The sequence below is a fragment of the Pseudophryne corroboree genome, chromosome 2 (assembly GCF_028390025.1).
Source record: "Pseudophryne corroboree isolate aPseCor3 chromosome 2, aPseCor3.hap2, whole genome shotgun sequence".
NCBI classification, from domain to species: domain Eukaryota; kingdom Metazoa; phylum Chordata; class Amphibia; order Anura; family Myobatrachidae; genus Pseudophryne; species Pseudophryne corroboree.
Window position 1 is genome coordinate 210,840,743 of NC_086445.1, and position 16,612 is coordinate 210,857,354.

At 45.5% G+C, this 16,612-nt stretch overlaps 1 protein-coding gene across 2 annotated transcripts in view; it reads right to left on the bottom strand.

Annotated features, from left to right (window-relative positions):
- DAZAP2 (DAZ associated protein 2) overlaps nucleotides 1-16,612 on the bottom strand; it is a 35,364-nt gene that overhangs the window by 13,242 nt on the left and 5,510 nt on the right. For both annotated transcript variants that reach the window (XM_063952282.1, XM_063952281.1), the window contains exon 2: nucleotides 10,385-10,506. In XM_063952282.1, the coding sequence (XP_063808352.1) occupies nucleotides 10,385-10,506 (122 nt within the window). The remainder of the gene's footprint in view (nucleotides 1-10,384; nucleotides 10,507-16,612) is intronic.

Here is a 16,612-nt window from a genome sequence, read left to right on the forward strand (position 1 = left end):
GATTAACATCGGGGTGTAGAGTAGGATCTTGATCTGAGGCACCAACAGGCTCAAAGCTTTGACTGTTCCCAAGATGCACAGCGCTGCCTCCTCTATAACCCCGCCTCATGCACAGGAGCTCAGTTTGTAAGTTGGTGCCATGCAGTAAGCAGACAATCAACAGGGGGGCTGCCTTTGCAGCCCATATTATAGCTTAAACTGAAGAAAGAAGAAAAGCTTTGAAGACTTCAAGGGCTGCAGCTTTTATGTACGTCATAAAACATACTTTGCTGCAGTTCCATCGCTCCCCCAGCGGCGCTGTATATCATGCGCCCTGGTTGCCGGGTCTGAGGCTCCGGTGTCTTTCCTGTCAGTCACACACAACCGCCGCTGCCCTCCAGGATCGCGTGGCCGCAGGTACAAGGGGAGGTAAGGGTTCTCTTTGGCCCGCTGTTAACCGTGATCCGGCATGGCCGTGTGAGGCGGACCGCACGCTGGCGTGGACACTAATCGGGCAGCCGCTCCACTAGTCACCGGGACACTGGGCACAGGTGGGGGTTTTATCCTCTCATTAAAACCCCATTTTTACATAGCCAGCAGGGGGAGAAGGCCAACCTTTAGCCTCTCCCCCAGGGCACCATTTCAGTGAATGTTCCCACCCTGGACCTGCATATCTCTCCTTGACTCCGTCAGCCGGCATCACAACGGAGCTGAGCTGTTCCTGGGGCAAATCCTCCTCTGTAAAGCCGCCTGATCACCAGCGCTGTGCATTTTACAGGACACTTAAGTATTCTACCTGTCACTGGGACAGTGTTAGTTAAGAAAGAGTGCATACATTCAGGGCTGTGTGGTACAAACACCCTGTGATATACTTGAATTGTAGTGTAGCGCTCAGTCCTAGCTACTAGTTTTGCTTGCCTAAGTAAATTGCTTAGGTTGAATACTCCTTTCCCCAGTTCTCCTGTCACTATAGGTGTATAGGTGATTTGTCCTTGTTCTTTCCTCCCCCCCTGCACCCCCTTGTTCTTCTAGTTTGCGTTTCCCTGTTTTTGTTGGTGTGCTGTTGGTGTTCTTGTCGTGTCCTTTTGGGTGGCTTACCCCTAAAAAGGATAGGTTTGATGCACATGTTTCTCTATCTTGTTCTTCTATTGGTTTGTTTAGTGGCAGGTCTGTGGAGTGCTTTGCTTCATGTGATTCTTGCAAAGACTTATTTGTAGGTGGATCTGTGGATTTCTTTCCTATGGTTGTGTGTAGCCTCTCTGTAATGTAAGTGCTTGCCTAATTCTGATTATCCCACCCTTTCTCTAATGATAATCTTGCTATTTCCTCGTATTGTGGGTCATCTTCGATCTCATAAATCGAAAATGAAACTACTGATTCTACGTCTTCTGTTGAGGAGATGGATGAATTCTGCCCTAGATTTGCTTCTGTTTCAGTATTTCTTTCAGTTTTGTGTATTTTTGACATGTATTGCTGATATGTTAGGTTTAATCTTTTGTAGATGGGAGTTCTATTGTTTTTCCCTTTTGGGATGGGTTTCAAATTTCCTCTGGCCTTTTCGTTCCCTGGCTTTGGGGTTTTCTTACTAGCTTTTTGAGGTTTTCTGACTCCAAATTTGTCTCTAAGAATCTTTCTTTTCTTTGTTTCTATTAATTCACTTTCTCGTCTTAGAATTCTTTGTGCAGTGATTTCTAACAGATTGATGATGAACTCTTGTTCTTGTTTATAGGGCTCTAATTGGGCATCTAATGTTTCGATAGTTTTATCAATGGATTCTAATTCTGATGTATTAGTCTCTACAAGTAGTGTGATTAAATTCTTTGAGCATTCATTAAGAATACTGTTCCACTTTGTCATAAAGGATATATCCTCTCTATTGTGTGTGGGAGTTTTTTTCAATTTAAGTCCTCTGGGGATTAGTTCATTCTGTAATCACTTTCTTATTCCTATCGCAATAAAACTTGTCATTTACGAGCTATAATAAGAATTTACTTACCGATAATTCTATTTCTCATAGTCCGTAGTGGATGCTGGGGACTCCGTAAGGACCATGGGTGGGGGGGGGGGGGGGGTTAGCGGCTCCGCAGGAGACTGGGCACATCTAAAGAAAGCTTTAGGACTAACTGGTGTGCACTGGCTCCTCCCCCTATGACCCTCCTCCAAGCCTCAGTTAGGATACTGTGCCCGGACGAGCGTACACAATAAGGAAGGATTTTGAATCCCGGGTAAGACTCATACCAGCCACACCAATCACACCGTATAACCTGTGATCTGAACCCAGTTAACAGCATGATAACAGAGGAGCCTCTGAAAGATGGCTCACAACAATAATAACCCGATTTTTGTAACAATAACTATGTACAAGTATTGCAGACAATCCGCACTTGGGATGGGCGCCCAGCATCCACTACGGACTATGAGAAATAGAATTATCGGTCAGTAAATTCTTATTTTCTCCAACGTCCTAAGTGGATGCTGGGGACTCCGTAAGGACCATGGGGATTATACCAAAGCTCCCAAACGGGCGGGAGAGTGCGGATGACTCTGCAGCACCAAATGAGAGAACTCCAGGTCCTCCTCAGCCAGGATATCAATTTTGTAGAATTTTACAAACGTATTTGCTCCTGACCAAGTAGCTGCTCGGCAAAGTTGTAAAGCCGAGACCCCTCGGGCAGCCGCCCAAGGTGAGCCCACCTTCCTTGTGGAGTGGGCATTTACAGATTTTTGGCTGTGGCAGGCCTGCCACAGAATGTGCAAGCTGAATTGTACTACAAATCCAACGAGCAATAGTCTGCTTAGAAGCAGGAGCACCCAGCTTGTTGGGTGCACACAGGATAAACAGCGAGTCAGATTTCCTGACTCCAGCCGTCCTGGAAACATTTTCAGGGCACTGACAACGTCTAGCAACTTGGAGGCCTCCAAGTCCCTAGTAGCCGCAGGCACCACCAATAGGCTGGTTCAGGTGAGACGCTGAAACCACCTTGGGGAGAAACTGAGGACGAGTCCTCAATTCCGCCCTGTCCGAATGGAAAATCAGATAAGGGCTTTTTCAGGATAAAGCCGCCAATTCTGACACGCGCCTGGCCCAGGCCAGGGCCAACAGCATGACCACTTTCTATGTGAGATATTTTAACTCCACAGATTTAAGTGGTTCAAACCAATGTGACTTTTGGAACCCAAAACTACATTGAGATCCCAAAGTGCCACTGGAGGCACAAAAGGAGGCTGTATATGCAGTACCCCTTTTACAAACATCTGAACTTCAGGGACTGAAGCTAGTTCTTTTAGGAAGAAAATGGACAGGGCCGAAAATTTGAACCTTAATGGACCCCAATTTCAGGCCCATAGACACTCCTGTTTGCAGGAAATGTAGGAATCGACCCAGTTGAATTTCCTCCGTCGGGCCTTACTGGCCTCGCACCACGCAACATATTTTCGCCAATTGCGGTGATAATGTTTTTGCGGTTACATCCTTCCTGGCTTTGATCAGGATAGGGATGACTTCATCCGGAATGCCTTTTTTCCTTCAGGATCCGGCGTTCAACCGCCATGCCGTCAAACGCAGCCGCGGTAAGTCTTGGGACAGACAGGGTCCTTGCTGGAGCAGGTCCCTTCTTAGAGGTAGAGGCCACGGATCCTCCGTGAGCATCTCTTGAAGTTCCGGTTACCAAGTCCTTCTTGGCCAATCCGGAGCCACGAATATAGTGCTTTCTCCTCTCCATCTTATCAATCTCAGTACCTTGGGTATGAGAGGCAGAGGAGGGAACACATACACTGACTGGTACACCCACGGTGTTACCAGAGCGTCTACAACTATTGCCTGAGGATCTCTTGACCTGGCGCAATACCTGTCGAGTTTTTTAATCATGTGGACGACTTCTGGGTGAAGTCCCCACTCTCCCGGGTGGAGGTCGTGCTGAGGAAGTCTGCTTCCCAGTTGTCCACTCCCGGAATGAATACTGCTGACAGTGCTATCACATGATTTTCCGCCCAGCGAAGAATCCCTGCAGCTTCTGCCATTGCCCTCCTGCTTGTTGTGCCACCCTGTCTGTTTACGTGGGTGACTGCCATGATGTTGTCCGACTGGATCAACACCGGCTGACCTTGAAGCAGAGGTCTTGCTAAGCTTAGAGCATTGTAAATGACCCTTAGCTTCAGGATATTTATGTGAAGTGATGTATCCAGGCTTGACCCTAAGCCCTGGATATTCCTTCCCCGTGTGACTGCTCCCCAGCCTCGCAGGCTGGCATCCGTGGTCACCAGGACCCAGTCCTGAATGCCGAATCTGCGGCCCTCTAGAAGATGAGCACTCTGCAACCACCACATGATGGATACCCTTGTCCTTGGTGACAGGGTTATCCGCTGATGCATCTGAAAATGCGACCCGGACCATTTGTCCAGTAGGTTCCACTGGAAAGTTCTTGCGTGGAATCTAACGAATGGGATTGCTTCGTAGGAAGCCACCATTTTTACCCAAAACCTTAGTGCATCAATGCACTGAGACTTGGTTCGGTTTTAGGAGGTTCCTGACTAGCTCAGATAACTCCCTGGCTTTCTCTTCCGGGAGAAACACCTTTTTTCTGGACTGTGTCCAGGAACATCCCTAGGAAACAGAAGACAAGTCGTCGGAACCAGCTGCGATTTTGGAATATTGAGAATCCAATCGTGCTGCCGCAACACTACCTGGGATAGTGCTACACCGACTTCCAACTGTTCCCTGGATCTTACCCTTATCAGGGAATCGTCCAAGTAAGGGATAACTAAAATTCCCTTCCTTCGAAGGGATATCATTTCGGCCATTACCTTGGTAAAGACCCGGGGTGCCGTGGACCATCCCTACGGCAGCGTCTGAACTGATAGTGACAGTTCTGTACCATAACCTGAGGTACCCTTGGTGAGAAGGGTCAATTTTGACATGAAGGTAAGCATCCTTGATGTCCCGAGACATCATGTAGTCCCCTTCTTCCAGGTTCGCAATCACTGCTCTGAGTGACTCAATCTTGAATTTGAACCTCTGTATGTAAGTGTTCAAAGATTTTAGATTTAGAATCGGTCTCACCGGGCAGTCTGGCTTCGGTACCACAATAGTGTGGAATAATACCCCGTTCCCTGTTGCAGGAGGGGTACCTTGATTATCACCTGCTGGGAATACAGCTTGTGAATGGCTTCCAAAACTGCCTCCCTGTCAGAGGGAGACGTCGGTAAAGCAGACTTTTGGAAACGGCGAGGGGGAGACGTCTCGAATTTCAATATGTACCCTTGAGATATTACCTGAAGGATCCAGGGGTCTACTTGCGAGTGAGCCCACTGCGCACTGAAATTCATTGAGAACGGGCCCCCACCGTGCCTGAGCTTGTAAGGCCCTAGCGTCATACTGAGGGCTTTTGCAGAGGCGGGAAAGGATTTCTGTTCCTGGGAACTGGGTAATCTCTTCAGCCTTTTTCCTCTCCCTCTGTCACGAGCAGAAAAGAGGAACTTTTTGTCCGCTTGCCAACAAAGGACTGCGTCTGATAATACGGCGTCTTATTTTGAGAGGCGACCTGGGGTACAAACGTGGATTTCCCAGTTGTTGCCGTGGCCACCAGGTCTAAAAGACCGACCCCAAATGTCCCCTTTCAAAGGCAATACTTCCAAATGCCGTTTGGAATCCGCATCACCTGACCATTTTACTGGTAGAATTGGACAACGCACTTATACTTGATGCCAGTCGGCAAATATTCCGCTGTGCATCATGCATATATAGAAATGCATCTTTTAAATGCTCTATAGGCAATAATATACTATCCTTATCTAGGATATCAATATTTCCAGTCAGGGAATCCGACCATGCCAACCCAGCACTGCACCTCCAGGCTGAGGCGATTGCTGGTCGCAGTATAACACCAGTATGTGTGTAAATACATTTTTGGATACCCTCCTGCTTTCTATCAGCAGGATCCTTAAGGGCGGCCATCTCATGAGAGGGTAGAGCCCTTGTTCTTACAAGCGTGTGAGCGCCTTATCCCCCCTAGGGGGTGTTTCCCAACGCACCCTAACCTCTGGCGGGAAAGGGTATACAGCCAATACTTTTTAAGAAATTATCAATTGTTATCGGGGGGAAACCCACGCATCACACACCTCATTTTATTTCTCAGATTCAGGAAAACTACAGGTAGTTTTTCCCTCACCGAACATAATACCCCTTTTTGGTGGTACTCGTATTATCAGAAATGTATAAAACATTTTCCATTGTCTCAATCATGTAACGTGTGGCCCTACTGGAAATCACGGTTGTCTCTTCACCGTCGACACAGGAGTCAGTATCCGTGTCGGCGTCTGTATCTGCCATCTGAGGTAACGGGCGCTTTAGAGCCCCTGACTGCCTATGAGACGTCTGGACAGGCACAAGCTGAGTAGCCGGCTGTCTCATGTCAACCACTGTTTTTTTATACAGAGCTGACACTGTCACGTAATTTTCAACAGTACATCCACTCAGGTGTCGACCCCCTAGGTGGTGACATCACTGTTACAGACACTCTGCTCCGTCTCCACATCATTTTTCTCCTCATACATGTCGACACAAACGTACCGACACACAGCACACACAGGGAATGTTCTGATAGAGGACAGGACCCCACTAGCCCTTTGGGGAGACAGAGGGAGAGTATGCCAGCACACACCAGAGCGCTATATATATACAGGGATAACCTTATATAAGTGTTTTTCCCCTTATAGCTGCTGTATGTTTTAATACTGCGCCTAATTAGTGCCCCCCTCTCTTTTTTTAACCCTTTCTGTAGTGTAGTGACTGCAGGGAAGAGCCAGGGAGCTTCCCTCCAACTGAGCTGTGAGGGAAAATGGCGCCAGTGTGCTGAGGAGATAAGGCCGCCGAAAAGGGGGCGGAGCCTATCTCCCGTTTTTCTGTATATTCTGGCAGGGGTTATATGCATCCATATAGCCCAGGAGCTATGTTATGCCATGTAAGGTATTTTTATCATGTTTTATTGCGTCTCAGGGCGCCCCCCCCAGCGCCCTGCACCCTCAGTGACCGGAGTATGAAGTGTGCTGAGAGCAATGGCGCACAGCTGCAGTGCTGTGCGCTACCTTATTGAAGACAGGAAGGTCTTCTGCCGCCGATTTTTCCGGACCTCTTCGCTCTTCTGGCTCTGTAAGGGGGCCGGCGGCGCGGCTCCGGGACCCATCCAGGCTGGGCCTGTGATCGTCCCTCTGGAGCGAATGTCCAGTAGCCAAGAAGCCCAATCCACTCTGCACTCAGGTGAGTTCGCTTCTTCTCCCTTTAGTCCCTCGATGCAGTGAACCTGTTGCCAGCAGGTCTCACTGAAAACAACAAACCTAAACTAAAACTTTCACTAAGAAGCTCAGGAGAGCCCCTAGTGTGCACCCTTCTCGTCGGGCACAGAAATCTAACTGAGGCTTGGAGGAGGGTCATAGGGGGAGGAGCCAGTGCACACCAGTTGGTCCTAAAGCTTTCTTTAGATGTGCCCAGTCTCCTGCGGAGCCGCTAACCCCCCCCCCCCACCCATGGTCCTTACGGAGTCCCCAGCATCCACTTAGGACGTTAGAGAAATGTGAACAGTTTGTTTGGGAAACATATGATTTATCTGTAAGACCATATACCATACAAGAGCTATCACCTTATTAAATATAATAAATTAATTGGTTATAATTAACCTAAGGGTACTCACAGACAACACTTAATTTACTTAGGCAAGCAAAACTAGTAGCTAGGACTGAGCGCTACACTACAATTCAAATATTTCCGCAATCTGTAGTCTGGTCGCCTACAAGTGTTAGCAGCTCGTCCACACATTAGGATCTCAGTGCGCAGATAACCCAACAACAATACCCTGTGATATACATCCAGTATCTACTGTGCTTTGTTATATCTATTGTTAACATATATAGCTATACTGAGTATTACTTTGTATTGCTAGTCCAGTTCAGTTTTATAGTGTATAATTTCTGCATGGTACGCTTGTGACTATATATGTGTGCGCGCATGTAGCTGCTGTGTGGCTGCCATATCGGGTATTTCACCGCTGTTTCTAGTCCCGAAACCAAACGGGCCCTCGCAGCCCATTCTCAATCTGAAGTCCTTGAACAAGTATATGCGGGTCTCCAAGTTTCGTATGGAGACTCTGCGCTCTATTGTTCTGGCCTTGGAGCCTGGGGACTATATGGTCTCCCTGGACATACAGGATGCCTACCTGCATATTCCTATTGCAGTGTCTCATCAGCAGTACCTCAGGTTTGCGGTGGGCAACCTCCATTACCAATTTTGGGCGTTACCCTTTGGTTTGACAATGGCTCCCCGAGTTTTCACCAAAGTAATGGCAGTCATGACTGCTACACTCCGCCGTCAAGGGGTCAGGATCCTACCGTACTTGGACGATTTGTTGATCCTGGCAAATTCCCCAGAACTACTTCTGTGTCATCTAGATCTGACGGTCCAGTTCATGAAAGCCCACGGGTGGCTGATTAACTGGAAGAAATCCTCCCTGGTTCCTGCTCGGAGCATGGTACACCTGGGAGCGTTATTGGACACTCACAACCAGCGGTTGTTCTGATTCGATGCTTCTTATCTCGTCCGCAAGTGTCGATACATTTGGCAATGCAAGTGCTAGGTCTCATGTTGTCGGCTTTCGACATGGAGTATGCTCAATTCCATTCTCGCCCTCTGCAGAAGTTAATTCTGACCAAGTGGGACGGCCTGCCTCACCGGATCAGATCTCACATGATCTTTGTCTCCAGAGGTCCGCCTGTCACTGAACTGATGGCTTCAGGACCAACAATTAAGCAGAGGCCGTCCCTTCTGGATATCCAACTGGGTCCTTCTGACGACGGATGCCAGTCTGAGAGGTTGGGGCACAGTGTTGGAACAACACACTCTTCAGGGTCGGTGGACCAAGGAGGAGTCTCTACTCCCGATAAATATTCTGGAACTGCGGGCAGTGTTCAATGAGTTGACAATGGCCCAGCATCTAATACAGAACAGACCTGTTCAATTACAAATCGGACAACGCCACCACAGTGGCGTACATCAATCAAGGCGGCACTCGAAGCCGCATGGCAATGAGGGAAGTATCACAGATTCTTCAGCGGACAGAACGCCATCTGCCAGCCATATCCGCAGTGTTCATTCTGGGGGTCCTAAACTGGGAAGCGGACTTTCTCAGTCGTCAGGACGTACACGCCGGAGAATGGAGCCTCCATCCAGAGGTGTTTCAACTTCTCATGGACAAGTGGGGCCTTCCAGATGTGGACCTGATGGCGTCTCGGCACAATCACAAGGTTCCGGTTTTCGGAGCAAGGTCAAGGGATCCTCATGCAGCGTTCGTGGATGCTCTGTTAATCCCATGGAACTTTCGGCTGCCGTACGTGTTCCCTCCGGCGTCACTCCTACCCAGAGTAATACGCAAGTTCAAGCAAGAAGGAGGAAACCTACTTCTGATCGCTGCAGCGTGGCCCAGACGGCACTGGTTCTCCGATCTACAGGGCCTCTCTGGATCGTCCCCTTCTACTTCCACAACGACCAGACCTCCTCGTTCAGGGCCCTTGTGTTTACCAGGACTTGGCCCGTCTGGCTTTGACAGCATGGCTCTTGAAGCTTCCGTCCTGAGGGCCAAGGGTTTTTCTGAGGCGGTCGTTCAAACTATGTTGAAGGCCCGTAAGCCGGCTTTTGCTCTGATTTACCATAGGGTCTGGAATGCTTACTTTACTTGGTGTGCGCCTCACAATCATGACGTTTTCAAGTTTAGCACGGCCAAACTGTTGGCCTTCCTACAACTACTTACCCTGTCCCAATATTGCTCTAACTCTCCCTTCCCACAGCCTGAACCTAACCAAATTCTACCCCCCCACCTCCCCCCCTCAGCATAACCCTAACCATTCCTGGGGATGCCAAAACCTAACCCCCCACCAGGCTAAAACTACAGTGGGGTGCGTACTTACAACCGGGGTGCTGAATGTCGAGATTCCAGTACCGGCATTTTGGCTGTGTGGCGGGATTCTGACTGCTAGCATCCCGAAAGCATGCCCAATATTATTCAGGAGAATGCCAATACTGTATATTCATTCTAAAAAAATCTCAAAATTAACAGCATGGCAAGTTTTACAGAATCTGTAACCTCTCCTAAAAAGGTGTAACCCATGTGATTTGCACCCTATAAGAAAAAAAGCATCCATGCCCTTGTCTGGAAGAGGATGGTGCAAAACCTTGAATTATTATGTTGCACCCTTATATAAAAATTAACAAAAATTGTGTTCTGAAAGCCAATAAAAGATATGTAAACTAAAAGATTATTAATAAAAACCAGCTTGTCCATCACATCCCATGATGTTCAAATTTTTATTTTAGACTTTGTATGTTGACATATTGTGTAGTGGTTGAATTGTTATAATGTACCTCAGAGTAAGCAGGAGGAGCATCCGTATAAGGAGGGGCTTGTTGCAGATGCATGGCTGGTTGGTACACAGACTGTTGATTGGGATGCTGGGTTGGGTAGGCTGGGGGTGTAGTGTACTGTCCTGTAGAGGAAGGAAAGACAACAGAATTACTACATGTACAAACAAAACAGGCGTTTCATGGCCAAATTCAACTCGGTCAAATACCTCATCTACAGAATGGGGTTAGATGCCCTGCTTTAAGCATCCTATTTTTTTTAATTATCCAGTTATGTCCAAACACAGACACATAAATAACACAAACAGAAGCAAACGCAAGATTCACATGAAACACAGCTGATGATATGCAACAGGTAGTACTAATCAATCCATTTACAAAATAATCCAAGTGGATGTTATATGTAAATAGGGGAGTTTATTCTGCAGCAAAGCTGAAGCACCACAAAGTCAAAACTCAAAGGGACTGGGATGCGGGTAAGTAGTTATCTTACCCAGGACCATCCAAACTTTAGTTTAAACCATCAAAGTCTGCTGAAGGAAAAAAAAAAAAAAAAAAAAGGTTTCCATAGTTCCAGATGCACGGATCTACTGTACTTGCTATTTAAACAGCAAATATATTACTGACACTGCACTGAAGGAGCATAAAAGCCTAAAATTATTAGAGTTATACTGCATTTTGGACTTTTAAGCCACAGGACACAACCACTAAATTTGGCGATGTGCCTATCCACCATTTTACCAGAATCAAAGCCTACCTTCTTCACGTATGAGGACGCAGCCAAGACAGTAGAACCAAGCTGCAGAAGTAGTATCATTTTGCAACCCCTTTATTCCACCTATGGGAATGTGGCTTTAACCACTCATGCAGCTGGAAAAGCTGTCCAAAGCAAAAAAGGTGGAAAATAGGCTCTTTAAAAACAGAGTCTAATTCTGTGTCTGAGGTGCCATTGACAGAACGCCATGCCTAGAGGAGGAATTGTGTTTATCAGATAGCTGTATAACCAGAGCTCCACAGACGTACAAGTCCAAATCTTGACAAAAAATAAGGGCCAAAAGGCATATACGAGTTTCCGTTTATTCTCCTGACAAATTATTAAACTGTTGGCATGTGTAGAATTAGAGAGGTTCTGGGAATTTGTAGGTGCATAGGTAGCTCACAGATGGTCTGATTGTCTCACAAGCAATTGAGCAGTATTAGTAATATTCTGGGCCTAGCAGCATTTTGTAATATCGATTCCCAGGAATCTCACAGACACACATTGGAAGTAAAAGAAGGTTGCGCTGTCATGCTCTAAAGCAGGCCTGACTAACCTGTGGCTCTTCAGGTGTTGTGAAACTACACATCTCAGCATATCCGGCTATTCGCAAAAGCTGACTGTAGCATGGCATGCTGGGATGTAGTTTCACAACATCTGGAAAGCCATAGGTTAAACCACGACAGCTTTAAAAAAATAAAAATAAATACATATACATACATACATACATACACCAGGGTGCGGCACTCCGTCAAATAAATCCATATAGTCGGTTTGATGTTCAATCAACGTTTCAATGTTAGTACATTGTCGTCAGAATTACAAACAGTATAAGAAAATACATACCTTAAATAGTAACACCCGTGCTCATATCGCGGCTACCAGCGGGCTTTCCGCTCCGGACCGCCGCTTTAGAATGACGTCATCACGCACTTATGGTGATGGGAAAGTCACTGACGCCACACGCCAACAACCAGTAAAACAGGAACTGTCAAAAAGAGTAACTTGTCTTATTGTAACAATGTATGGCAATTGCCTCAATGAATGTGTGTCCAACTTTAAGATTAAAACACTGACTTCTAACGGACTACTGTCCATCATGATATGACAATTATTTTTGTTTTTACCTACTACTAAATGATTAACTCATTCCGCAACTCGGTCCCTATAATAAATATTAATGTCCATCATCATGATAATTTTAATCACACCTATAGGGGAGCCTGACAAGATGACATTAATGACGTCTCAAACTGGCCGAAAAATGTCGTTATTGCTAATCAACCAAAGCATGAGAGGGATAGATGTTCATTAAGCCCTTTAGGGCTGATGACATCTAAGTAATTGTAGATTCCGGTCTCCACCCCTTCTCGATTGTGGAATGTGATCAATCATCCTATATCTAAGATTTGGCAACCCATGTCCCTTCTCTGCGAAGTGACGTGCCACGGGTTGTTCACTAGTACCACTAGAAATGGCCAGCCTGATGGAGTGACGGTGAGCCGCCATCCTCTCCTTAAAATTTACATTGAGTCTTTCCTATGTAGGCGAGGCCACAGGGACACATTATTTGGTAAACCACATGTGTGCTGTTACAATCCAAGTGATGTCTAATCTGATATACTTTTCCTGTATGAGGATGGTTAAATTTGTCCCCCTGTATTAAATAATTACAAGTGGTGCACCCACATTTAAAGCATCCCCATCTTCTATTAGACAAGAAGTGTTGGTGCCTTGTTGGACCTAAATCAGATATATCAGTGCGAACCAATATATCCCTAAGGTTTTGTCCTCTGGAATAGCAGGGCATAATTCTACTCTCAGTTAAATTTAATGCCTCGTCACTTTTAATCATTGGCCACAATTTTTTAACTGTTTTAGTAATATCATTGGACAAACAGTTAAATCGATTAACAAATGGTAGTGTATGCGTTAGGGACTCATGTGGTTTTTTTCTCAATAGGTCCGCCCTATTTAATGACATTACTTTATTTTTTGAGGACATTAACAATTTGTAATCATATCCCCTATTCATGAATTTATTGATGAGTTTATCAATTTGTTTATCCGCTACATCAATATTGTCATTAATACCATGTGCACTAATTGAAACAGTCACATCCAAAAAGTTTAGCTGATCCTGATTTTGGATGTGACTGTTTCAATTAGTTCACATGGTATTAATACTTCAGTGTATACTAAAGAAACTGATCGTAACACATTATTACATATGAATAGTGGTCATCCCAGAAAACTGAAAATGGGCCTCCCCTTTTCACAAATGGTTAGAATACGTCGTATTAATGACAATATTGATGTAGCGGATAAACAAATTGATAAACTCATCAATAAATTAATGAATAGGGGATATGATTACAAATTGTTAATGTCCTCAAAAAATAAAGTAATGTCATTAAATAGGGCGGACCTATTGAGAAAAAAACCACGTAAGTCCCTAACGCATACACTACCATTTGTTAATCGATTTAACTGTTTGTCCAATGATATTACTAAAACAGTTAAAAAATTGTGGCCAATGATTAAAAGTGACGAGGCATTAAATTTAACCGAGTAGAATTATGCCCTGCTATTCCAGAGGACAAAACCTTAGGGATATATTGGTTCGCACTGATATATCTGATTTAGGTCCAACAAGGCACCAACACTTCTTGTCTAATAGAAGATGGGGATGCTTTAAATGTGGGTGCACCACTTGTAATTATTTAATACAGGGGGACAAATGTAACCATCCTCATACAGGAAAAGTATATCAGATTAGACATCACTTGGATTGTAACAGCACACATGTGGTTTACCAAATAATGTGTCCCTGTGGCCTCGCCTACATAGGAAAGACTCAATGTAAATTTTAAGGAGAGGATGGCGGCTCACCGTCACTCCATCAGGCTGGCCATTTCTAGTGGTACTAGTGAACAACCCGTGGCACGTCACTTCGCAGAGAAGGGACATGGGTTGCCAAATCTTAGATATAGGATGATTGATCACATTCCACAATCGAGAAGGGGTGGAGACCGGAATATACAATTACTTAGATGTCATCAGCCCTAAAGGGCTTAATGAACATCTATCCCTCTCATGCTTTGGTTGATTAGCAATAACGACATTTTTCGGCCAGTTTGAGACGTCATTAATGTCATCTTGTCAGGCTCCCCTATAGGTGTGATTAAAATTATCATGATGATGGACATTAATATTTATTATAGGGACCGAGTTGCGGAATGAGTTAATCATTTAGTAGTAGGTAAAAACAAAAATAATTGTCATATCATGATGGACAGTAGTCCGTTAGAAGTCAGTGTTTTAATCTTAAAGTTGGACACACATTCATTGAGGCAATTGCCATACATTGTTACAATAAGACAAGTTACTCTTTTTGACAGTTCCTGTTTTACTGGTTGTTATGGTGATGGGAAAGTCACTGACGCCACACGCTAAGTGCGTGATGACGTCATTCTAAAGCGGCGGTCCGGAGCGGAAAGCCCGCCAGTAGCCGCGATATGAGCACGGGTGTTACTATTTAAGGTATGTATTTTCTTATACTGTTTGTAATCCTGACGACAATGTACTAACATTGAAACGTTGATTGAACATCAAACCGACTATATGGATTTATTTGACGGAGTGCCGCACCCTGGTCTACATATGTAAGTGTGAGGATTCAGATTACACATGTGAGGGCACCCGCAACAGTTGTTTATTATTAATGGAGTGCCGAACACCACTGTGTGTGTGTGTGTGTGTGTATGTATGTATGTATGTATGTATGTATGTATGTATATATTTATTAGCAGTGGGTGGTAAACAAGAGGAGAAGACTTTGTAAATAAAAATGGCGGTGATTACAGCTCTATACAAATGTTCCTTATGAAGGAGCATATACGAGTGGTGCGCAATAAGTTTCCAGATGTGCTGTGCATAGGTAGCGTAGACACAATCTGTCTGGTTGTGAACTGTAATCTGACTAAAGTTTTTGTGAAAGGGCACGGCACAGAACCGTATACAAGCAGCACTGCACACCGAAAGAGTCAGCATGCTCACTTCCTTCACAAACTCGTTACGGAGACACTGAAAAGCCATGCTCGTCTACGACTACAAGAGAGGTCAGCAACAGCAGGAGAGTTTCTGAAGGAAGCAACATCCTGAACCACTGTGTTGGAGTAGTTTGCAGAATTTTTGGAGCAGGAGACTGTCCCTGGAAGACTAGGAGCGCTGCAGCTGACCTGTGTCCGTGTTGGCAACAGTTCAGGTAGACACCAGGGTGACCATGGCCCAGTTAGAGAAGGAGATAGGCATCTCATTGGGATATATCCACTTGATAAAAAGCTCGACCTGAAGAAAGTTTCTGCGTGCTGGGTGCCCCATCAGCTGATACGAGAGTAGAAGGAGACACAGGTGACTTGGTGCTGCAACATGTTGACCAGGTTGGATATAAATTGCTAAAACGGTCTGGGAGATAATCAGTGGGGAGGAGTCCTGTATCTACAGTCAAACAGTCAGGCCAGTGGACCCCAGTTGGAAGTGTGCCACCACAGAAGATCCAACGCAAGTCCAACACGGCCAAGCAGATGAAGGCTGTTTTTGTGGTCAAGATCAGTCATGTAGCTACCGTACCACTTGTGCAGCAGCCCACCGTCACTGGGGAATGGTATGCAACAAATGCCTGCCACAAGTGCTGAAAGCAATTTCCAGGCGCCGTTCAAAAAAAAACTCACGCTCATGGTGCACTTCACCTGCCCACAGGTCCAGAAAAGTGGTGGATTTTTTGGCCCATGTATGCATCCAGGAGCATGGTCATCCACCATACAGTTAAGGCCTGGCCCCCTACAACCATTTCGTGTTCCAACAAATCAAACAAGATGCGCTGGATTCGTTTTGAGCCACCAGAAGGTGCAGTAGAAACCTTCATCCAGCATGTAGAAGACATACCTACTTCAGACTGGTCTAGCTGCTTCACTAAGTGGGTTGAGCACATGTAACTTTGCATAGACTCCTCTGATGAATGTGTAAATATAATACATTTTGTGCATCTGGAAACTTATTGCACACCCCTTACATAGTGCATAACAGGTAATAGCAGACATAAGACTGTATGATAAACAAAGAAAAAATGATTGACATGTATATGTACTGCTAGTAAGCTGTGCTGACAAGTATCTTTTCACAGCTGTTTACATCTCGTCAATCCTGACTGTGGCACCTGTACAGCATATTAATGTAAGAAGGTTGCAGGGAGACTGCAGTGTGCACAGAAACTTGAACAGCTATCCCCAACAGGCTTTGCTTCTTGTAGGTCCCTGATGGGCTGTGATCGGCTTTGCACAGCTACATGCAGTATGGATTCCACATTCACAACACAGTACAACAACAATTGCAGAGAGCTGTAGGGAAAAAAAAATATGCCATTCTGCCAAGGGACAGAAGAGAAGTATACAACAGAATCGAGTGGCCTCATT